General features: G+C 45.5%; 1 protein-coding gene and 1 long non-coding RNA gene across 11 annotated transcripts in view; one reads left to right on the top strand and one right to left on the bottom strand.

The window, feature by feature from the left end:
- The window catches only part of usp20 (ubiquitin specific peptidase 20), a 28,864-nt gene extending 9,073 nt beyond the window's left edge, over nucleotides 1-19,791 (top strand). For 6 of the 10 annotated variants that reach the window (XM_029710035.1, XM_029710032.1, XM_029710036.1 and 3 more), the window contains 15 exons: nucleotides 747-899; nucleotides 1,065-1,177; nucleotides 1,388-1,560; nucleotides 3,729-3,823; nucleotides 4,399-4,432; nucleotides 4,548-4,593; nucleotides 4,772-4,952; nucleotides 5,125-5,251; nucleotides 5,361-5,530; nucleotides 6,399-6,480; nucleotides 8,191-8,299; nucleotides 8,445-8,547; nucleotides 8,899-8,967; nucleotides 9,235-9,413; nucleotides 12,745-13,297. In XM_029710035.1, coding sequence (XP_029565895.1) covers nucleotides 747-899; nucleotides 1,065-1,177; nucleotides 1,388-1,560; nucleotides 3,729-3,823; nucleotides 4,399-4,432; nucleotides 4,548-4,593; nucleotides 4,772-4,952; nucleotides 5,125-5,251; nucleotides 5,361-5,530; nucleotides 6,399-6,480; nucleotides 8,191-8,299; nucleotides 8,445-8,547; nucleotides 8,899-8,967; nucleotides 9,235-9,398 — 1,619 coding nt within the window. In that variant the 3' untranslated portion in view covers nucleotides 9,399-9,413; nucleotides 12,745-13,297. Of the gene's footprint in view, nucleotides 1-746; nucleotides 900-1,064; nucleotides 1,178-1,387; nucleotides 1,561-3,728; nucleotides 3,824-4,398; nucleotides 4,433-4,547; nucleotides 4,594-4,771; nucleotides 4,953-5,124; nucleotides 5,252-5,360; nucleotides 5,531-6,398; nucleotides 6,481-8,190; nucleotides 8,300-8,444; nucleotides 8,548-8,898; nucleotides 8,968-9,234; nucleotides 9,414-12,744; nucleotides 13,298-16,973; nucleotides 17,224-17,563; nucleotides 17,658-17,848; nucleotides 17,933-18,258 lie in introns of those variants that run through there. The other 4 variants (XR_003868963.1, XR_003868964.1, XR_003868962.1 and 1 more) reach the window with 4 other exon arrangements.
- LOC115159918 (uncharacterized) lies at nucleotides 17,795-23,219 on the bottom strand. The gene is made up of 2 exons (XR_003868965.1): nucleotides 22,588-23,219; nucleotides 17,795-18,690 (listed from the first exon to the last, which is right to left on the bottom strand). It is a non-coding gene; the product is annotated as an uncharacterized LOC115159918 (long non-coding RNA).

Genomic DNA, 23,219 nt, shown 5'->3' with positions numbered 1-23,219 from the left:
TGGAGAGACAGCCTTTAGTTACGATGCCCCCAGCCTCTGGAATAGCCTGCCAGAGAACCTGAGGGGGACCAAGAGGCATGGAGAGACAGCCTTTAGTTACTATGCCCACAGCCTCTGGAACAGCCTGCCAGAGAACCTGAGGGGGACCAAGAGGCATGGAGAGACAGCCTTTAGTTACGATGCCCCCAGCCTCTGGAATAGCCTGCCAGAGAACCTGAGGGGGACCAAGAGGCATGGAGAGACAGCCTTTAGTTACTATGCCCACAGCCTCTGGAACAGCCTGCCAGAGAACCTGAGGGGGACCAAGAGGCATGGAGAGACAGCCTTTAGTTACGATGCCCCCAGCCTCTGGAATAGCCTGCCAGAGAACCTGAGGGGGACCAAGAGGCATGGAGAGACAGCCTTTAGTTACGATGCCCCCAGCCTCTGGAACAGCCTGTCAGAGAACCTGAGGGGGGCCGAAACTGTGGACATATTTAAAAGAGATCTTAAAACACACCTTTTTAGCTTTGCTTTTCCTTAGGGTGCTTTTTAGTCGTTCATTTTTTGTTATTCTTTACTTTATCTTCTTGTTTGTTGTGTAGTAAATATTTCTGTTTTTATTTTCATTGTTTTTTTGTTTTTTTTCTGTGAATCGCATTTTGTTGCATCCATGTCTGAGATGTACTATATAAATAAAGCTTGATTTTGATTAGATTAGAGATTTTTAGAGCCTCCTCTTTCCTCTCCTACCCTCCTCTACCCAGAGCCAGACAACGAGGCATCAATGCAGCAGCGCCCCCAGTCTCGCCCTTGCAGCCCTGTCCATACGGTCCAGGAGCTGCAACCAAAACTCTCCTCCAGCCCCCCTCGCTCTAGCACCCTCCGCTCTGCAGGGCCCACATACTCCTTCAAGAAAGGTATGGGGGGTGTCCTCGTCCATACACACACACACACACCACTGACACACACACACACACTGTCACGTGTGCACACACTCTCCCACACAAACACAGAGACACACCTTACCCCCTCTCACACACACACAAACTATTTCACTCCATTTCCCATAATCTACCTCTTAGCCCAGCTGATCCTGGGTGCCAAGAAGAAGAAACAGTCTCTCTACCGCAGTGTCATCTCAGACATATTTGACGGCTCCATCCTCAGCCTGGTCCAGTGTCTGACCTGTGACAGGGTGAGCTGTGCTGTGTGTGTGGACCACCACCAGGGGGCGACACTCCCATAGGAACTCTACTTTACTACCTCTGTTGAAACCTCAGTCACATGAATATTGAATGTTGACCTCTTTTAATTTGTAGACCTTTTAACAGAAGTTTTGGTACATTTCCTCTCATCGCCCCCTCTCTCTCTTCTCTTCTCTTCTCCTCTCCCTTCCCCCCTTTAGGTTTCGACCACTGTGGAGACCTTCCAGGACCTGTCTCTGCCCATCCCAGGTAAGGAGGACCTTGCCAAGCTACACTCCTCCATCCACCAGAACCTCCCAGCCAAGACCGGGGTCTCTCTGGACGTCTACGGCTCCCAGGGCTGGATCACCTACATCATGGACTCCATACGCAGGTCAGGGGAAGGCAGCTGTAGGAGCTGGGGCTGGGGATGGGGGTAGAGGGCTGGGGATGGGGGTAGAGGGCTGGGGATGGGGGTAGAGGGCTGGGGGTAGAGGGCTGGTGTAGGGGAGAGAGGGCTGGTGTAGGGGAGAGAGGGCTGGGGATGGGGGTAGAGGGCTGGGGTAGAGGGCTGGGGATGGGGGTAGAGGGCTGGGGATGGGGGTAGAGGGCTGGGGGTAGAGGGCTGGGGGTAGAGGGCTGGGGTAGAGGGTTGGGGATGGGGGTAGAGGGCTGGGGTAGAGGGCTGGGGATGGGGGTAGAGGGCTGGGGTAGAGGGCTGGGGATGGGGGTAGAGGGCTGGGGTAGAGGGCTGGGGATGGGGTAGAGGGCTGGGGGTAGAGGGCTGGGGTAGAGGGCTGGGGATGGGGGTAGAGGGCTGGGGTAGAGGGCTGGGGATGGGGGTAGAGGGCTGGGGTAGAGGGCTGGGGATGGGGGTAGAGGGCTGGAGATGGGGGTAGAGGGCTGGGATGGGAGTAGAGGGATGTGGATGGGAGTAGAGGGATGGGGTAGAGGGCTGGGGATGGGGGTAGAGAGCTGGGGATGGGAGTAGAGGGCTGGGGATGGGAGTAGAGAGCTGGGGATGGGAGTAGAGAGCTGGGGATGGGGGTAGAGAGCTGGGGATGGGAGTAGAGGGCTGGGGATGGGGGTATAGGGATGGGGGTAGAGGGCTGGGGATGGGGGTAGAGAGCTGGGGATGGGGGTAGAGAGCTGGGGATGGGGGTAGAGAGCTGGGGATGGGAGTAGAGAGCTGGGGATGGGAGTAGAGAGCTGGGGATGGGGGTAGAGAGCTGGGGATGGGAGTAGAGGGCTGGGGATGGGAGTAGAGGGCTGGGGATGGGAGTAGAGAGCTGGGGATGGGAGTAGAGAGCTGGGGATGGGAGTAGAGAGCTGGGGATGGGGGTAGAGAGCTGGGGATGGGAGTAGAGAGCTGGGGATGGGAGTAGAGAGCTGGGGATGGGGGTAGAGAGCTGGGGATGGGGGTAGAGAGCTGGGGATGGGGGTATAGGGCTGGGGGTAGAGGGCTGGGGTAGAGAGCTGGGGATGGGGGTAGAGGGCTGGGGGGCTGGGGAGAGAGAGCTGGGGATGGGGGTAGAGAGCTGGGGATGAGAGTAGAGAGCTGGGGATGGGGTAGAGAGCTGGGGATGGGGGTAGAGGGCTGGGGATGGGGGTAGAGAGCTGGGGATGGGGGTAGAGAGCTGGGGATGGGGGTAGAGAGCTGAGGATGGGGGTAGAGAGCTGGGGCTGGGGGTAGAGGGCTGGGGGTAGAGGGCTGGGGTAGAAGGTTGGGGATGGGGAGAGAGGGCTGGGGTAGAGAGCTGGGGATGGGGGTAGAGTCCTGGGGATGGGGGTAGAGGGCTGGGGATGGGGGTAGAGGGCTGGGGATGGGAGTAGAGGGCTGGGGATGGGAGTAGAGAGCTGGGGATGGGGGTAGAGAGCTGGGGATGGGGGTAGAGAGCTGGGGATGGGGGTAGAGAGCTGGGGATGGGGGTAGAGAGCTGGGGATGGGGGTAGAGAGCTGGGGATGGGGGTAGAGAGCTGGGGATGGGGGTATAGGGCTGGGGGTAGAGGGCTGGGGTAGAAGGTTGGGGATGGGGAGAGAGGGCTGGGGTAGAGAGCTGGGGATGGGGGTAGAGTCCTGGGGATGGGGGTAGAGGGCTGGGGATGGGGGTAGAGAGCTGAGGGTAGAGAGCTGGGGATGGGGGTAGAGGGCTGGGGTAGAGAGCTGGGGATGGGGGTAGAGGGCTGGGGGTAGAGAGCTGGGGATGGGGGTAGAGGGCTGGGGGTAGAGAGCTGGGGATGGGGTAGGGGTCAATGGATGGGGCTAGCATTGGGGCCCGTTCAAGAGGGTGCAACATTACAGAACCTTCAGATAGAAATGTATTGTGCAGAACAGATGTGATTGACTGTCATCTAGAACAAGGAATGGTGTCAGCTCTATTCATTACATTTCTATCTGCAACAGCCAGTTGTGCAATGTAAGACTTACCATTGCCATGATTCATTCCAAGGGAATAACCTTACCTAGTATGTAACAACCTTGTAACAAGTATTAAACCACATGTAACAGCTACATACTGCTTGCTATTTATTCCTGTATACCCCCCACTCCCCCCTCTGCAGGTTTGTGGTGTCCTGTATCCCCAGCTGGTTTTGGGGCCCCATGGTAACACTGGAGGACTGTCTCGCTGCCTTCTTTGCTGCTGATGAGCTCAAAGGTAAACTCAAAAATATACAGTTGTCCAATAAAATGCCTCAACATCCCTGATCTACTGGCCGCTTTTAATGTCATACATAAAGCTCTTGTTAACTTTAAACTGGTACTGAATTAGGAAGAAGTGTATGTTATTTTCTAGAGCCCACAACATTGACTCCACAGATTGACATGTCTGCAAATTGAGCGTAATCCCTCTTATAAATACCAATGCATTTGGATGGGTGATAAGTCGTCTTTTAAAACGCATATAGATTAGTTAACTAAGCTGAGAATAAAACTGGGTTTCTTCATTAGAAATAGATGGTGCCTCTCGCTTAATAGTAGAAAACAGATCATTAAATCAAACGTTCCTGTCGGCCCTGGATTACGGTGACATTATCTATATGAATGCAGCTGCCACTGCGTTAAAACCGTTAGATACTGTTTATCACAGTGCACTCTTTGTGATGCAGGGCTCCCTTGCCAAAAAGACATTGGTCTCAATAGGATTTTCCTGCTTAAATGAAAAAAAATAAAAATATGAAACCAAATCCCGGCGTGAAATAATTTGTCATTTCTTAATTAATTGTTTTGCAGGGGACAACATGTACAGCTGTGAAAAGTGTAGAAAGTAAGTATTTTGGAGAATTTGAAGTTACAGTTAGCATTAGAAGATTAATCTGCCTAGTTGGTAATACAGATCACATTACAGCACACATTTTAATACTCTTTCACTTATCTTGCAGATTGAGAAATGGTGTTAAATATTGCAAAGTACTCCAGCTACCTGAGGTAACACTCTTATCTTTGTCACCTTCTGTTATCTCATACTTTGGCATTCTGCATAGAAGATAAAACAAGCTTTATCAAAGCGACTAAAGATACCGAAGTTGTGTTATGTTGTTGATTTTCATCGTGAAGATAATGCATTTGTTTCAGGAAATCTACATGAAACATTTTGTGTGTACAGATTCTGTGCATTCACCTGAAGCGTTTTCGTCATGAGGTGATGTACTCCTTCAAGATCAACAGTCACGTGGCCTTCCCATTGGAGGGACTCGACCTCCGACCTTTCCTGGCAAAGGACAGCCTCTCCCAGATCACCACTTACGACCTGCTGTCCGTCATCTGTCACCATGGCACCGCAGGCAGTGAGTAACAAGTGACAGTTGACTGACTACAGAAATAGATAGCCGCATACTGTTGATTTCACAGCATACCTTTATCTACATCCTCTTTATCTACATACTCGCTCTCGCTCTCTCGCTCTCTCGCTCTCTCTCTCGCGCTCTCTCCTTTTATTTTTTTCTTTCTCCCCCCCAGGTGGTCACTACATAGCGTACTGTCAGAACGTGATCAACGGTCAGTGGTATGAGTTTGATGACCAGTATGTAACAGAGGTCCATGAGACGGTGGTGCAGAATGCTGAGGCCTATGTGCTCTTCTACAGGCAAGACTCATACCACATTACAATGATAATAACAATGTATTTCTGTTTTGCTGAACTAGTTATGTATGTGTGTGTATATGTGTGCCAGCATGTGTGTGTGTGTCCACAGGAAGAGCAGTGAGGAGTCAGTGAGGGAGAGGCAGAAGGTTGTGGCTCTAGCCAACATGAAGGAGCCCAGCCTGCTGCAGTTCTACATCTCCAGAGAGTGGCTCAACAAGTTCAACACCTTCACTGAGCCAGGGCCCATCAGCAACCACACCTTTCTCTGCCAGCACGGAGGTCAGTACTGTACTGGACCTACCACCAGAACCCATCCTGAACATCAACCAGACTCAAATCTATAGAAGACCCGGCCTCACTTCAAGTAGTACTTGTTTTCTTTAAGATGTGCTTGATTGAGCTTCCTGGCACATTGGAACCAATAGAGTAGTCCCAAAAGTACAAACTCTACCCATCTGGTCCAGTGGAGGCTGCTGCTGAGGGAAGTATGGCTCATAATAATGGCTGGAATGGAGTGAATAGAATGGTATCAAACGCATAAAAAACATTTTTGATGCCGTTCCATTTACTCCATTCCAGCTATTATTATGAGCCGTTCTCCCCTTAGCAGCAGCCTTCACTGATTTGGTCTGAGGATTTAAGGATTCTATTTCTATGCCCTCACCAACCCCACCATCAGATGCCAAGCACAACCACTCTCAGCCCCCAGCACAACCACTCTCAGCCCCCAGCACAACCACTCTCAGCCCCCAGCACAACCACTCTCAGCCCCCAGCACAGCCACTCTCAGCCCCCAGCACAGCCACTCTCAGCCCCCAGCACAGCCACTCTCAGCCCCCAGCACAGCCACTCTCAGCCCCCAGCACAGCCACTCTCAGCCCCCAGCACAGCCACTCTCAGCCCCCAGCACAGCCACTCTCAGCCCCCAGCACAGCCACTCTCAGCCCCCAGCACAGCCACTCTCAGCCCCCAGCACAACCACTCTCAGCCCCCAGCACAACCACTCTCAGCCCCCAGCACAACCACTCTCAGCCCCCAGCACAACCACTCTCAGCCCCCAGCACAACCACTCTCAGCCCCCAGCACAACCACTCTCAGCCCCCAGCACAACCTCATTGAAATAATCTTCTTCACATGTTTTGTCCAGGGATCCCACCCAACAAGTACCACTATATAGACGACCTGGTGGTGATCCTGCCGCAGAATGTATGGGAGTACCTGTACAACAGGTAAGATGAGACTGTCTGTCCGACTGTCTGACTGTCCACCTGTCTAACTGACTGTCCACCTGTCTAACTGACTGTCCACCTGTGTCTCTGTCTGACTGTCCACCTGTCTAACTGACTGTCCATCTGTCTCTGTCTGACTGTCCACCTGTCTAACTGACTGTCCATCTGTGTCTCCGTCTGTCTCTCTGTCTGACTGTCCGTCTGTCTCTCTGTCCGTCTGTCTCTCTGTCCGACTGTCTCTCTGTCCGACTGTCTCTCTGTCCGACTGTCCCTCTGTCTGACTGTCCGACTGTCTCTCTGTCTGACTGTCCACCTGTCTGTCTAACTGACTGTCCATCTGTCTGACTGTCCACCTGTCTGACTGTCCATCTGTGTCTCTGTCTGACTGTGTTCGAATACCCATACCAACCGCACTAACCATACTATTTGTGACATGAATTGAGTAAATAGTGTGCTTATTGGTCATAGTATGGATATAGTTAGTATTCCAAAAGTTCCCGGATGTCATACTAAATTCGCCAAAATATGAAGTATACACGCAGAGGACACCATTTCTGTACTTTAGGGCCCATAATGCAATTCTTCAGAATGGGCGTGGCTTCAGATCGTTTTCAGATTTGAAGAAAATGGCGGAAAATATGCTGCTGAAGTACGAGAGCGGATACAAATTCATTGCTTTAACTAATTATGACAAATGTTAAAATGTTGTGCAATGTAATAAAGTAATAACTTTTCAATTAAGTCATGTTGGCTGATAATTTGTTAGCTACGCTGTCCTTACGAACCACATAGCATATCATTACAGCAGTATGTACCGGTATGTTGTTAGCTAGCTACCCAACGTTCGTTGGCTACTTATACATCAAATTTGCAAATATATTAACTATAGGCTATCTAACTAACTACCCGACGATTATTGACTTGATTATTCCCGTCATGCTTAGCTAAATGGTATAGTAGGTGTGCGTTCTCAATGGATTAACGGGTGCTTTCGTAAATTCGCTCTGGCCATCTATTCCGATTTCATAGCACTCTAGTCAGTGTACCAGAGCGCAGAATAATGATTTTACGAGAGCTCAACACCCGTTGAATATGGCCGGTGTTAATAAACGTCGTAAATTGTTGCCAGCAGCACAGTTACAGTCACTAGCGCTCTGGAAAACATGAAAACTGCCTAACCGGCTCTGCTAGGGCGAGTAAAATGGTCAGGGCGGTCTCATTTGTGTCTGGAAATAGCTAGCAAGCTAGCCAATGTTAGCTTGGGTGCTTGACTGCCGTTGTAATGGCAGAACGCTCAAATCAACCCTACTCCTCTGAATTTACAAACAGACAATCTGACAACGCTCTGAATTTACGAGCGCGCACTGGCTCTCCAGATTTGAATTTAAGAACACACCCGAAGTCGTAAAATGTCTAGCTCGTCATTTGTTATGCTAACTAGCTAGCGAGAGGTTGCATAGCAATAGCATCAACTTCTGATAGACAGGCGAAGAGCTAGTACGCTCAACTGAAAGGATACTGTTTGTTTACAGTATACTAAAATGAACTAATCGTATGTAGTATATACTCATGATGTAGTATACAGTATGTTAGTATGGGCATTCGAACACAGCTTCTGTCTGTCAATCTATTTCTCTGTCCATCGAACTGTGTCTCTCTCTGTCCATCAGACTCTCTAACTGTCTGTCTGTCTGTCTGTCTGTCTCCTAGTTTTGGAGGAGGCCCAGCGGTGAACCACCTGTACGTGTGTGCTATCTGCCAGGTGGAGATAGAGGCTCTGGTCAAACGCAGAAAGGTGGAAATAGACACCTTTATCAGGGTAAGAGGGATGGGTCACTGTGTGTGCACGCTTGCCTGTAAGTGTGTGTGTGTGTGTGTGTGTGTGTGTGTGTGTGTCCTTGCCTGTGTGTGTGTGTGTGTGTCCTGTATCAAAGGCCTCACCTGTTCTCCCGGTCTGTCTCCAGTTGAATAAAGAGTTCCAGGCGGAGGAGGCTCCTACAGTCATCCTGTGTATCAGCATGCAGTGGTTCAGGGAGTGGGAGAACTTCGTCAAGGGCAAAGACAACGGTACGATTCTATGAGAATGGTTGATTTATAATCAGAGGCATTACAGTACCAATGGAAGTTAAAGATCAGGATTACTTAATACACTATAGTTATCACATTGTATCCTCTGTGCAGACCAGGGCCCATATACACACAGTGTTTTAGAGTAGGAGTGCTGATCTATTATCAGGACCCCACCTGTGCCTATAATCTTATCAATTATGATCTAATAGACTAAACTGATCCTAGATCAGCACTCCAACTCGGTTTATGAATACTGGCCCCGGATATGTAGAGGGAATAAATACAGTGTGAAATGTTCTTTAGTAACGACACTAAAGCTCTTGGGGGTGCTTGTCATTGTCTTCTCAGAACCCCCTGGTCCTATTGACAACAGTAAGATTGGTGTGATGAAAGGGGGACACATACAACTAAAGCAAAGTAAGCAGTATATGCTGTTACATGTGTCGATTGGTCGGTCTGTCTGGGTGCTTGATCCTGTGTATATTGGTCTGGGCGCGTGTGTGTTCATTTGTACGTGTTAATGTGCGCACGTGTTTGTGTTCATTTGTACATGTTAATGTGCGCACGTGTGTGTTCATTTGTACGTGTTAATGCGCGCACGTGTTTGTGTTCATTTGTACATGTTAATGCGCGCACGTGTGTGTTCATTTGTACGTGTTAATGCGCACATGTGTGTGTTCCTAGGGGCTGACTATGGTCAGATCTCAGAGGAGACGTGGCAGTATCTTCTCAGTATCTACGGTGGAGGGCCAGAGACTGCAGTGAGACAGACAGTGTCGGCCCTGGCCCTCGACACAGACAGCCTGCACAGAGAGAGGAAGATAGAGGCAGAGACCAGGGCACTTTGAGAAACACACACAATGGTGAGACACACACACTCAAACACGTTGTGTTTACACACACCCAAACACACGCACCCATCTCTGCTCACTGACGGTTTCCCACATCCATACACAAGAACCCAAACATCAGCATAGGTTCCCACTGGCAAACACACACACAACCACCCACCCACCTCAGGTCTAAGGACGATGAAACATAAACATTCTTGTCTCTACTAAACACTTCAGTACTAGACCTTTTGGCTCCTGTAACTGTCTGGTACCGCTACAGTCCACTCACTCTGTTCTCTCACGTAGCTCAGGTCATTCTCCTGTAACTGTCTGGTACCGCTACAGTCCACTCACTCTGTTCTCTCACGTAGCTCAGGTCATTCTCCTGTAACTGTCTGGTACCGCTACAGTCCACTCACTCTGTTCTCTCACGTAGCTCAGGTCATTCTCCTGTAACTGTCTGGTACCGCTACAGTCCACTCACTCTGTTCTCTCACGTAGCTCAGGTCATTCTCCTGTAACTGTCTGGTACCGCTACAGTCCACTCACTCTGTTCTCTCACGTAGCTCAGGTCATTCTCCTGTAACTGTCTGGTACCGCTTCAGTCCACTCACTCTGTTCTCTCACGTAGCTCAGGTCATTTTCATGACGTCATATGGGTAACTGACAAAATTAAGGAAACACTTGAGTAAATGAGGCATACAAAGTATATTGAAAGCAGGTGCTTCCACACAAGTGATTCCTGAGTTAATGAAGCAATTAACATCCCATAACGCTTAGGGTCTTGAATATAAATGCTGGGCAGGCCATTATCTTGACTAGCATGGCTATACCCTCATAGGATGACAATGCCCCCATCCACAGGGCACAAGTGGTCACTAAATGGCTTGATGAGCACCAGATCTCAACCCAATTGAACACTTATGGGAGATTCTGGAGTGGCGCCTGAGACGGCGGTTTTCACCACCAACAAAACACCAAATTATTAAGCTTTATGTCGGTGTTTCCTTTTTGTAAGTTACCTGTACATTCTTTGTGGGTCTCTGTGTAGGTAAGGTACTTCATGTAATATATAAACAGTTTGTGAATCAGGTCAACTGTGTTTGAGATCCCAGATACTGTAACTAGGTAGAGAGTGGTAGATATCATTGCCCTGAAGGGGAATTTGTCTTGCACAATAAAACATCAAAAGCTAGGCAATTCTACTATAGGTGTGAACGTTGAAACATTTCAACGAAATTCAATCGGTAACGCTATGAAAAAATCCCTGACGGAAAATGTTCGCCCCTACCACTAACAGGTCCTAATCATCATCAAAATGAACTTTGTTTTTTACAGATATGCCTACAGAACACAACAATGCTGTAACGTTAATAGGAGGGGATATGCATCTTTCAAATAATTTGCCACGGATATAAAGTGCTCCTCACGTCCTCGTCGTTAACCGTTGGGGGGGGAAAGCGCTGATTACAGAAATGATTGCAGTTGATATGCAGCCATTTTCAATGGCCTAGTTGAGTTGCGAGGTAATTTGCTAAATGAAGAACTGCAAGTGTGTCTTTCTCATCAATATCACTGGGAGTTCAGACATACAGTTAATTACATTAGAAAGCAAAAATGTGTCCCTTTTTAACCAGTAGATAGCTGCATTTGGCGCGTTTTCTTTTGCCCTGTGTTTGACTTCACCCCTACCTGTTTTTGTTTCATATCTCAGTCTGGAACCTGGCTATGTTTAGGGGGGGTTGTAACCCAGTGGCGGTCGGTGCCTATTTCAATGAGCGTGGCCTTATTTCTATTACAGCATATATGCTCTCTCTCCTCCTCTCACCTTTTCCCTTCGCTTGTGGACATCAGTGCACAACACATCAACTTTCCAAGCCAAACATTATCATACCATATCATACCGCTACACACTGCCTACATCTTTGTCACCATATTAGCTAACGTCGTAGTCAACATAGCTACTATAACTAACGTGTTAGTAAACCCGCTGCAGTCATGCGGTAGTCAGCAAGAGTGTGTGTAGAGGGAGCGGTCGGATCGAAATTGAGAGACACGTACCGAAGGGAAAAGAGAATGTAGGGAGAAGAACTGGGATTTCTTGGCTATGTTTATTTTTTGTTGTGAGTTGCTAATGCACATTAAAAAATGGAAGGAACACTGAGTGAATGTGAATTCTCGGTTGTGTTCGGGACAATTTAATCTGTCGTTTTTGTTAGTTTTGGAATTGGGTAAAGGTTTTTTTTCAGTTCGGGCAAACAAATGTTTTTCTTGAAGCAAGCCGAAGTCTATTCATCTGTGATTTGTCAACAGTAGGGATTCTTCAGAAAAGTCTTTGTCATTCAATGACAGATTACTTGTTTTCATGCACATTTTTGCATTGAGAAATACTGTACCAAACATCTTAGTTAGATGTAAAATTGCGAGACTAAGATATCCTCAGGAAAAGCGTTCTGGGTTACTAATTATATTTTGAGGAAGTGTATACTGGCTACGACGTCTCAAGATGGACAAACTATGACGCGTTTCTTTCCGATTTACAAGCATGCGAGCACACTCGTTCGGTTAGCCTAGCCGAGCTCAGCTAGGCGCCAGCCAAACAGAAGCACGCGGAAGCCTTAAGCCTACTGTAAAGTCGCGTCAATTCAAATCTGGTATTAGAACAAATTATTTGGCAAAATGTAACTAAAGTTTTCTTTGTTCTTTAATTATTGCAAACACGTGTATGGTAAATAAGTTGTTCATATATATATATATATATATATATACGGTCTCGCTGTGACACCACGCAGGGCAGACAGAAGAGAACGTCACATCCTATTGTTCTCTCTTATATACTCTGACAGAGATAGTTCCCGCTCAATGCTGGCCTGTCAGAGGGAGGATGAGCGTGGTTTAAACTTGCTCCTCCTATCGTCGGTGTGCAGGCTGGTCCCAGCCTCGTGACGCACTTCCTGTCGCCGGTTGTAGTTCTTGTCTTCAGCAGTTGACTTATCCGTAGTTTATATACTTAATATTGTAGCATAGCTTCCCCGGTATATTATATAGGTTATGCAAACAAATAGCCAGTTCAACCCTAACACTACTGTATGACTGCGGTAGAACTTCATTGCCCCCTAACAGTCATACCATGCAATAGGATTTCTCATGGAATTTTATGACATTTTCTTATAGTTTTAAAGGAAACTCCCCACCCCAAAAAGGGCATTTTAAACGTTGACATTTTTTAATTTGTCACATCCCTAAATTCTACAAAAAATACTTTACATACCAGAATACACAGAATTCCTGCAAGTCAATTTCCATATGCCCTTGGTGTATTTTCCTTTTTTATCAGCAATTTTTTTCCCTTCCCTCCTAGGTCGTCTGTCTGACTTCTACACCTGGGTGAAGAGAAGCACCTGGGTGAAGAGAAGCCTTGTCAGGAGCACTTTGTAAAACGTAGCAACGCGCCTCATTCTATTACCTGTGCAGAAAGACATAGTTGTCAATTATCATCCTATCGTAGTGAAAAGGTCTTATTTATTGAAGAAATCTTAATAAGATTTTTAAGTGAAAAATATAACATTGCGTGACACCATGTCTCTGAAGCTGTTAGCAGCTATGGTTGGTTGGCTGGTTAAGTCTAAATCAAAAGAGCTGCTGCACTAGTGTAGTAGGTGTGTCATCGTTAAAGGTGTTCAGACGAGAAGTGGAGGGAGGTAATGGTGTTTGGGACCATGATGCCGAGGAGTGTGACATCGTCAGTGTTAATTGCTGCTTGACGACTCGGGTCAACATGTACATTCTTCTCCACACAAGACATTCAGTGACGACACGTCGGCCACTCATTTTTCTTTACTTTTCACGAGACAACAGAAGGACTGATGTAAAAAAACAAAATGTAAAGCATTAAAAGGATGTTCAGAGTTGAATGTTCTGCTTCTTTCCGAGGAGGACTACAGTGTTTTCTGATTGGCGTGACTCGTGCCATCGCATAGTCAATTGACGTTATAATTGATTTATTTAAGTCATGCAGATTAACGCTCATCCCAACAAGACCCCATAATAGTGTATGTTTACAGACAGTATGAACAAGCAGATGAGGGGATTCTCTCTCTCTGTTCCTTAGTGAGTGATTTCACAAGGTTTTGAGGTGTAGGAGATGAGCCTTGTCCCAGATCTGTTTGTGCAGTCTTACTAACGCTCTATGGTTTAGTTGGCAAGATGGCACAAACTGTTCTGGGACCAGGCTAATGGGAAACTGCAGAAGATCTACAGGGGAGGAGGGGGCCCTCAAGAGAGTAGCCCCAGGTCAGGATATTAGGCTAGTAGGGAGGAAAGAGAGGGGGGTCCAACCCCCAGTCCCCCTGCAGGGATAGAGGTAGAGGTGACCAGTGTGGAAGAGTGAGAAGGGCTATATTTGTCAAATCTCTATCACGTCTCGTACTTCTCCCCAGCTCCATATCCCAGAATTCAACACTCCCCCAGGTCACTAGCCTGCACCTGCCTGCACTTGTCTCTCTGCTTGGGGAAATATCATATTCACCCTTATCCCTCTTACCATAAAGGTTCATTAACCTGCAGTGTGCATGTTAGTACTGCACGCTAACACAGATGTTCAAACTTGTTTTCCTTTCCTTTGGTATTGGTTGGCAGGAGGATGTTGTTGTGTACCCTCTTAGTAAAACGGTTCCAAAAGGGTTCTGAGGCTGTCCCCATAGGAGAACCCTTTTTGGTTCCAGGTAGAACTCTTTTGGGTTCCATGTAGAAACCAGATGGAACCCAAAAGGGTTCTTCCTGGTACCAAAAAGGGTTATCCTATGGGGACAGCTGAGGAACCCTTTTGGGTTCTAGATAGCACCTTTTTTTCTAACAATGTATAAGAGGGAGATGATGTAATCCAAGCGGGCATGTCATTATGAGCTTCATCTGAGTTCTGATTCCTTCAGTATGCCAACTAGCCATTTAAAGGTTAACTGACATACGTTCAAGCGTGTCTGTCTACTGTAGCAATGCTATGTAATGGATGCTGAATGACAGTGTTGGAACCTAAATGTGAAAGTTTGAGTGATTCTGTGATGGTAATTGGTATGTTGGTGTCCGAAGAGAAGTAAATGTATCCCCCCTTTTTAAAAATATTTATGTTTTGGTATTCCGTATTCCTTTGTTTTTGCCAATTCTGTAAAGAAGTGAAACCTCCGAAGGGGGTTTGTTTTTGTGGAGAAGTGCAATGAAAACCTTTCTATCTGTGCTCAGACACCTTAGAGTTTCTTCTTATTATTATAGGCTGCCAATGGGTTGCTGAAGTGTTGTAACTTAGTTATGACAGTTGACTATACAGTGAGGGTCCCTGTGGTACATTCCAGCGGTCTGTGATTATTTTCTTCATTCACCTCTGAATTCCTGGTTTGTGTGTCTACGTTGGGTTGTGTACACACACTTGCATGTAAGAGTTTCATTTTCACTGGTAAATGGTTGAACATAGAGGTTGCTGTGGTGGGATTGATTGCATAGATAATAACTCGCCTCATCTTTTCCCCAAAACAATAATAGGAGTTAATCAACTGCTGTTTTTCAATGACGAGAGAGAGAGTGTGTCATAGTGATGGTGATCTTTTGATGCTATTTGACTTCTGTGGTTGATCCACACTCAGATGATTGTCTGGGATTGTCTGGAAAACAGATGTAATTATAAATGGTTATATGATTAAAAGCCTGCTCTATCTTGTGCTTGGTGTGTAATCATATTTGAACACTGGTTTTCACTCAAAGGCACAGCACACAGTGTTGAATTAGAACCAGGAGTTTGGTTTACACTGGCAGGGGCGTGGCCAAAAAACAACACAATTATTGCTTGCTGACATCCTTTTAACAAATATTCTCATTCTGAACCATGACACAACAATATGATCAATATGTCTCACTTTGATGTATTGATGACTACTTACCTATCCCACTGCCACACCCCATAGGATACACTGATTAGTGGTTTAGTATCTGGTTATAACGATTCTGCTCACAGACTGTGCCATCTTTCCAAACACTTATAAGGGAAGAGTTGTGATTTTTAATCTCAGTATTAAAATATAATTTTTAATGTTGGAATGGTGGCCAGATCAATAGGTAATCTAGAAGACCAGACGATTCCTATTGATTAAGCTTTTAGGGATGTTTAGGGGCCACTGACCCCCTACTGCATGCTGGGTAAATTAATGTAATTGGACACACCCTCTTCTTGCTTTGGTGACCCCATGTATTGTGTGCGTGCCCATGTCCACAGTCAGTGTGTGAGAGTGGAGAGAGAACAGTGTCGTCTCACTGTGAGAGACTGTGATGTCATAGTCTTTGTCCCCTACGCCTGGCTCTGCTCTGACTGTATCAAGCTAACCCAGACAGAGTGAGGACTAAGGGGAGAGAGAAAGGAACAGAAGGAGGAGAGGATAGAGCACACTGATCATCCTTTGCAGACAGGAGCAGTTAAACAACATACAAGGTGAGTGAGACAAGTAATGTGTACCTCTGTCTCTCTCTCCCCCTCCTTCTCTCTTGCAATCCCTCTGTTTTTAAAGGCGTTGTGTTATCAATCCCCCCCTCTCTCTTTGACCCACCCAAACAAGACTGCTGCTGCTGGATCGCTCCACTGTTTCAAAACATTGTCATGTGTGCCTCTGACTAAAGCATGTGTGACTGTTCAGCAGCAGCTGTCTGATTTGAGAATTAAAGACTATGTTCCTGTACAGACAGTGTTTTTCCACCACAATCTGGGTGTGCTGTGTATCTGACTGTAGACAGGCAGATTTCGTACAGTGTGTTTATAATAGATGTTACTTCATTTTCTTACACTCAGTAAAAGGCAGTCTCAGCTTTCCAGATATTGACTTCATCTTTCCGGAGAAACCAAGCCTCGTTAAATAACTGATTGATGATGGGTAAATAGCTATATTACGTGCATAACTTTAAGCCTTTGCCAGTGCTATAACTGAATAATAACATGGAGCTAATGACAGGGATGTTGTGCTGGGACAGGGTGGGGCTGTCCCGTCCTCGCCCCAGCGACTGACGTCATTGGCTAATTTGGATATCTTTGGTCTTTACACGATGCACAAAGGCTGCTCATGATGTCATCTAGACAAGTTCATGTCTACTGCCAGTACAGCACAATGCTCTTATCTGGTCAAATTGACTGGTTTAATTATTAGTTCTAGTAGATGACATGGAAATATAAATCATGTATTTTCAAATTCTTATGTAAGAAAATGTATAGGATGTCCTGCAACTCATGGCTTCAGGGTAATGTTCATAATGGATATATCTACCATGACAACTATATCTATAGCAAAATAATGTATGGTGGAAATAAGGGTAGGCTTCTCTGTCTGGCATGGATCAGTTTGACCTCAGGGGTGGGTATGTCTGTCTGAGACTGTATAAATGAGGAAATAGGGAAGATTTATTAGACGGATAACAGAGAGAATAAAAAAAAAGACTTGGTTTGCGTCTCCTGTGTGTCTACCGCAGCACAGTCTGTATTAGCCTTGTAGCATCAGTGAGTAACTTAAGGAAAGACTGAGAGATGACTCATTAACCCCTCGTTCTCTTTCTTCTCAGGCTCAAATACATCCCCAGCTTCAGCTTTCACTGACCTGAGGATCCCACATCGACAGCAACTCTTCCATGACCAGACTGACCAGCACCACATTTGTAAATAAAACACTTGTCAGAGCCATAGTAAACCATACTGCCGATAATCCATGTACTGACTTGATGAAGGAGAGAGGGACAAATATCAAATCAAACTTTATTTGTCACATGCGCCGAATACAACAAGTGTAGACCTTACCGTGAAATGCTTACTTACACGCCCTTAATCAACAGTGCAGTTCAAGAAGAGTTAAAATATTTACCGAGTAAGCTAAAGTAAAAAGTAACACAAAATAACAATAACAAGGCTATATACAGGGGGTACCGGCACTGAGTCAGTGTGCAGGGGTACAGGTTAGTTGAAGTAATTTGTACATGTAGGTAGGGGTGAAGTGACTGCATAGATAATAAACAATGAGTAGCAGCAGTGTCCAACACTTCCCCTCCTTACTGGCACTAGAGAAGGACTTTCTAGAACAGACTAATATCTGATATCTCTAGTGCAGAATTAAGGGTCACTGAAGCATAAGCTACCTTATATATTGTCCTCTGTCTAGGGGCTGAGCTAGGCTTCTCATCACTGTCCATCGTGGAGCTGATGGAAATATTGACAATGTGTGGCTGCCTGTCCTCATCTGATCTGTACTAAAAGAGAGAGAAGAGAAAGTTCTGGGAGCTCATCCATAACCCTTTGACTCAACTGGCGGTGACCTCAGAGCTGCCCTAGGGGCAGAGTTGGATGTAAGGCAGCTGTCCGCTGCAGTCGACATATAACCAACTTTCTCTTCTTTGATGCCCTCTGTTCTCTTGTTGTAGCTACACGTCTTTCTCTCTCGTCAAAGGGTTCAGATAGGAGGAGTGCTGGCATAAACACATTCCGAGGGAAGACACGCTCGCTCTCTCACTCACTGGAGGCCTGAGTCCACGCTCGCTCTCTCACTCACTGGAGGCCTGAGTCCACGCTCGCTCTCTCACTCACTGGAGGCCTGAGTCCACGCTCGCTCTCTCACTCACTGGAGGCCTGAGTCAGACTATGCCACTGTGCAAGTAGTGTGCGTGTCAGTGACTCTGTCATGTCTGTCCGTCTGTCTGATTAAGTGTGAGTGAAATCACGTATCTAATGGTTACCTGTGTGTGTCTGTGAATGAGTGACATCACTTGACATAACGTGTGTGTGTGTGTGTATATATCAGCATCTAACCTCCACTGTGTCAAGTCCACCGTGTGTGTGTGTTTGTCTCTCTCCATAAAGCCACCATGGGCTGTGCCATGTGTTCCCAGTTGATTGACATGTGGAGCGTGTCGGTAAGGAGAACCAGCCGCAGGGCCATGGAACAGACTGCCCTACCCAAGGCGCTCCAGGGGGGCTACCACAGAGTCACCAGCCTCCACTACATGTCCTCCTTCTCCGATGCAGAGGACTGCTGCGATGACAACAGTCACAACAGCACCACCGGCAGCTCCTTCACCATGGACTGGCAAGAGACGGATGACTGACACTTGGGCAGCAGGTAGCCTAGAGAGGCGGGCCAGAAACCGGACGGTTGCCAGTTCAAATGTGCCCTTGAGCAAAGCACTTAACCCCCAAATCTGCTCCATGGTTACTGCACCGTGACTGACCCTGGCTTCCAACCCCTCAGGCATGTATGTGGGGGGGTTGGGTTAAAAGCAAAAGACGTGTAATCTGCAAAGAAAATGGACAATACATAAATACGTTGGCTAATCCTCTGTGTACAATTTACATTTTAGTCATTTAGCAGACGCTCTTATCCAGGGCGACTTACAGTAGTGAATGCAGACATTTCATACATTTTTCTCCGTACTGTATGTGAGTGATTTCAAATGTCCATTATTAATCAACATTGTATTCATTCTACAGTATTAATGATTTCTCATCTGTATTATTTTATTTTTATTTATTTTTCTATAGGGGGGATTAGAAAGCCTTTCTCAGAACATCCCACAATGATGTGGCCTTATTGTCAAGTCACACTCACCGTGTCAATACAGCCAGGAGTTTTTTCTGACTATGGACCTGACCAGGAAAATATAGCCTATAACCAGGGTTGTTGAGAAACATGTAATCAGTTACATCTAATCTGATTACAAAGAACTGTAACTGTAATCAGTTACGTTACCAACAGAACATTTGGACAGGTAACTGGTGGATTACATTTACAAAGTAACCTTCCCAACCCTGCCTATAACTAGCACCTGGAGTTTTTCCAGGTCAGTTCAAGTGAAACACTCTGGGCCCTAATCAGTCTACAATAAATCTAACATTGAAATGCTGTCAGTGTCTTATTACAGCTTACTTACTACCATAGCTTGTTTATAGTCTTGTCTAAGATTTTCTTTTAAGGCTCTTCCAGTGTGTCAGTCTGAACACACTGCTTAGGAATGCCTTGACGTTGGTCTGTTAAAATGTGGGTGAGGGGAAAAGCTGTTGTATATTATACAACACCAGCCCCTATTTTGGCAAAGATGTGTACAGACGCTGTGCAGCTACGCACATAACTGTCCTGTAGCCTGGTTAAACTACTAATAACAAGGCTATAAATTCAGAGCCAGAGAAAAAAGAAAACCAACTGCTTTCATGGATAGGAACATTTTGTTCTCATAAAGAAATGATGAAGCCAACAGTAACACCATGAACATAATCCAGTAGTTGTTTCTTGACCACTGTCTGTATGGTCCTGTGTGGCTCAGTTGGTAAGAGCTTGGTGATAGCAAGGCCAAGGTAATGGGTTCAATTCCTGCAGGGATCAAAAACACTTACAAAAAATGCATGCACTCCCTAACTGAACTGTAAGTCACTTAAAACCATACCAGTGGTTTGACTTGGCCAACAAGAACCATAGGAACTGACACCAAATCAGTGTTCTCAGTCAGGTTGTGGAAAAGATTAAAATTGTGAATACTGATCTTAGAACAGTTCATAAAATACTTTAAATGAAGTGCTTTGTAACAAAACTAGTGGCAACTGAGCTGCCTAAAGCAGAGGAAACCTTAATGTAGCAAGAGTATTGAAACATGGTTGTGAGGGTATTGAGACAGAGTTAAGATGTACTAAAAACATTCATCCCGAGGTGTTCTGAAACACGACATGGTGTGTTGTAACACCACAGAGTCAGGAGTTGTGCAGCACCTTGCCAGAGACTGGGAGCACTAACCTGGAAAAGATTGAAAACACTTATGGTGTTTTGAGTCCAATGTAGTGCAGAATGTGTGTTGTTTCCTCTCTCTAACGCTACTTAACACTGATGGTGTTTTGAATCCTGTCTTGTGCAGAATTAGTTCCCTACTTTTGGAGTTTCCAAATACTGTAAATGAAAGGCCCCCCCCCCCCCTTATTGTATATTCCATGTTCTTGTATGATGTTTATAAACTCCTCATTGGTCATTCCAAAAGGTCAAATGTACAGTATTCTCAAACAAAGGACACAAGAAAATATAGTTGTGTGAAAACACAAATTAATCATTTCGTCCAAGATAATGAGTACAAAATTACTTTTAAAAGACAGGATTTAGAAGCTTAATTTCAAATTATCAAATGACAAAATATTAACAGGTTTTTCACGTGTATACTGAGTTCAAAGAACTAAGTTATTTATTATTCATATTCTTCAAAAATCAACATATTTCACATTCATGAAAAATAAATGCAGGCAATGACTGCTAATGTTAGCAGTAGAACTTCTACAAACTTCAGCCCAGGGCTCAATATGATCTACCAGTCATCCATTATGCTAATACATTTAAACTGTGTCTTTATATTCAGATGATGCCATGAAAGGTTGCTCAGATGGATTGAATCACAGTGTTGTTGAGTTAGATGATATGATTGACAGTTCAGGTGGCATTAGTCTGTGATTCTTGTCTTGATTGGATTTGGTTAGGATTGGCCAGCCGGTGGGTAACGTAGTATGTATGCATGTTTTTTTGCAGGGAGACAGACATATAGTGTAAGTCGCTCTGGATAAGAGCGTCTGCTAAATGACTAAAATGTAAATGTAAATATAGCAAGCAATAATGATAGTACATGAGTGCATAATTTGGTTATCATCAAATGCTATAATATTAAGGGAAACCCAGCCAAGAGCTGCCCAGTGACGCAAACCTACCAGACGAGCTAAATGCCTTCTATGCTCGCTTAAAGGCAAGCAACACTGAACCATGCATGACAGCATCAGCTGTTCCGGACAATTGTGTGATCACACTCTCCGTAGCCGATGTAAGACCTTTAAACAGGTCAATATTAACAAGGCCGTAGGACCAGACGGATTACCAGGACGCACACTCAGAGCATGCGCTGACCAACTGGAAAGTGTCTTCACTGACATTTTCAACCTCTCCCTGACTCAGTCTGTAATACCTTCATGTTCCAAGCAGACCACCATAGTCCCTGTGCTCAAGAACGCCAAGGTAACCTGTCTAAATGACTACCGCCTCGTACCCCTGCACATAGACTCGGTACTGGTACTCCTTGTATATACAGTCATAGCTGTGGGAAGTAGGGGTACTGAGGGTGCTGCATCACCCCCTGAAAAATACCATAATAGAAATCTTTAAAAAATACCACAAAAGTAGTGCACTGAGCCTTTACAAGTCCTGTATTAGCGGATTGATATAGCCATCTGTAGGGTGGCAACCCGTCTGTAGCGCTGCAAAAAAATCAGCACCACCCGTGTTTGAAATTAACTGCTGGACTGAGGGACTTTACAGATAATTACATGTATGGGGTACAGAGATGAGGTATTCACTCAAAAATCATGTTAAACTTATTGGACACAGAGTGAATCCTTAACAACTTATGTGACGTGTTAAGCACATTTTTACTCCTGAACTTATTTAGGCTTGCCATAACAAAGGGGTGAATACTTAGACTAAAGACATTTCAGGTTACATTTTTTATTAATTTAATTTGCTAAATTTTAAAAACAAACATTCCATTTTGACATTATGGGTTATAATTTGTAGGCCAGTGACATATCTAAATTGTAACAATTTTAAATTCAGGATATAACACAACCCAATTTGGAAGAAAAAAACAAGTCAAGTGTTCTGAAGGCACCGTAGCCTCGTTATTGTTATTTTATATTTGTTACCATTTCCTTTATTAAAAAACATTTGACGTTTTTTTACTTTAACTCTGCATTGTTGGGAATGTAAGTAAGCATTTCAAAGTAGTCTGCACTTGTATTCGACGCATAAAATGTTATTTTATTAGCTAACTAATCAATTAATCAAAATGGCTGTTTGATTTATTCTATTAGCATTGTTCTTATTGAGTGAATTCCTTTTCTGTTTCCTTCAGTGTCAAAGGGAAAGGGGGAATACCTTGTCAGTTGTACAACTGAATGCATTCAACTGAAATGTGTCATCCGCATTTAACCCAACCCCTCTGAATCAGAGGTGCTGGGGGCTGCCATAATCAACATCCACGTCGTCGACGCCCGGTGAACAGTGGGTTAATTGCCTCGCTCAGGGGCAGAACGACAGATTTGTACCTTGTCAGTTCGGGGATTCGATCCAGCAACCGTCCAACGCTTTTACCCTCCAGCGTAACATTTTGTACTCACGTTTTCCTTGACAGATACTTTCATGGTCAGTGCTATCCGAGATCCTTTTCTACGTCCCTACCCTATACCCTAACCTTAACTATTTTCAATTTTAACTTCAATGGGGTAGGGCCATCCCAATGATACCAGATAGCGCGGATCCATAGTTTCTTTGATTATTTTGGATAGTTTTGTCTGTACGTTTGGTGTGCTCTCACCTGTCTGAATTTGTGAAGGACCCGAATACAGGGGAGGTGCCAGCAAACTTGCCTCTTTTTATACTTGACCATAGAGTTTGCTAGAAGGCGTACCTGCCACGAATGCCTTCTCTCCACCTCCAGGCTGCAGACCAGGTGAATTCTGAACAGTACGGCAGCACATTGTTCAAAGTACAGATTTTGCTTCTGATATTGGGGCCCAAGTTCCTCACATGGTTCCTGGCTGTGTGGTTGAGTGGGTCAAATTCCAAAGAAACGACTCCCATCTTACTGCCCCAGCAGTTCATGGTTTATTTCCCACTTCCACCTTTCCAACTTTCACTCCTTCTCTGTCTCCTCCTGTTTTTAATAAGCAAAGCACAGAAAAAAATTAAGTATTATCTAGTGGGCCTATTCAGACTTAAGATAACCCACTGGGCACAGATGTCTATTAAA

The sequence above is a fragment of the Salmo trutta genome, chromosome 23 (genome assembly GCF_901001165.1).
Source record: "Salmo trutta chromosome 23, fSalTru1.1, whole genome shotgun sequence".
Classification (NCBI taxonomy): domain Eukaryota; kingdom Metazoa; phylum Chordata; class Actinopteri; order Salmoniformes; family Salmonidae; genus Salmo; species Salmo trutta.
Note: the sequence above shows the minus strand (reverse complement) of the source record. Positions and strands in the feature narration are given on the sequence as shown.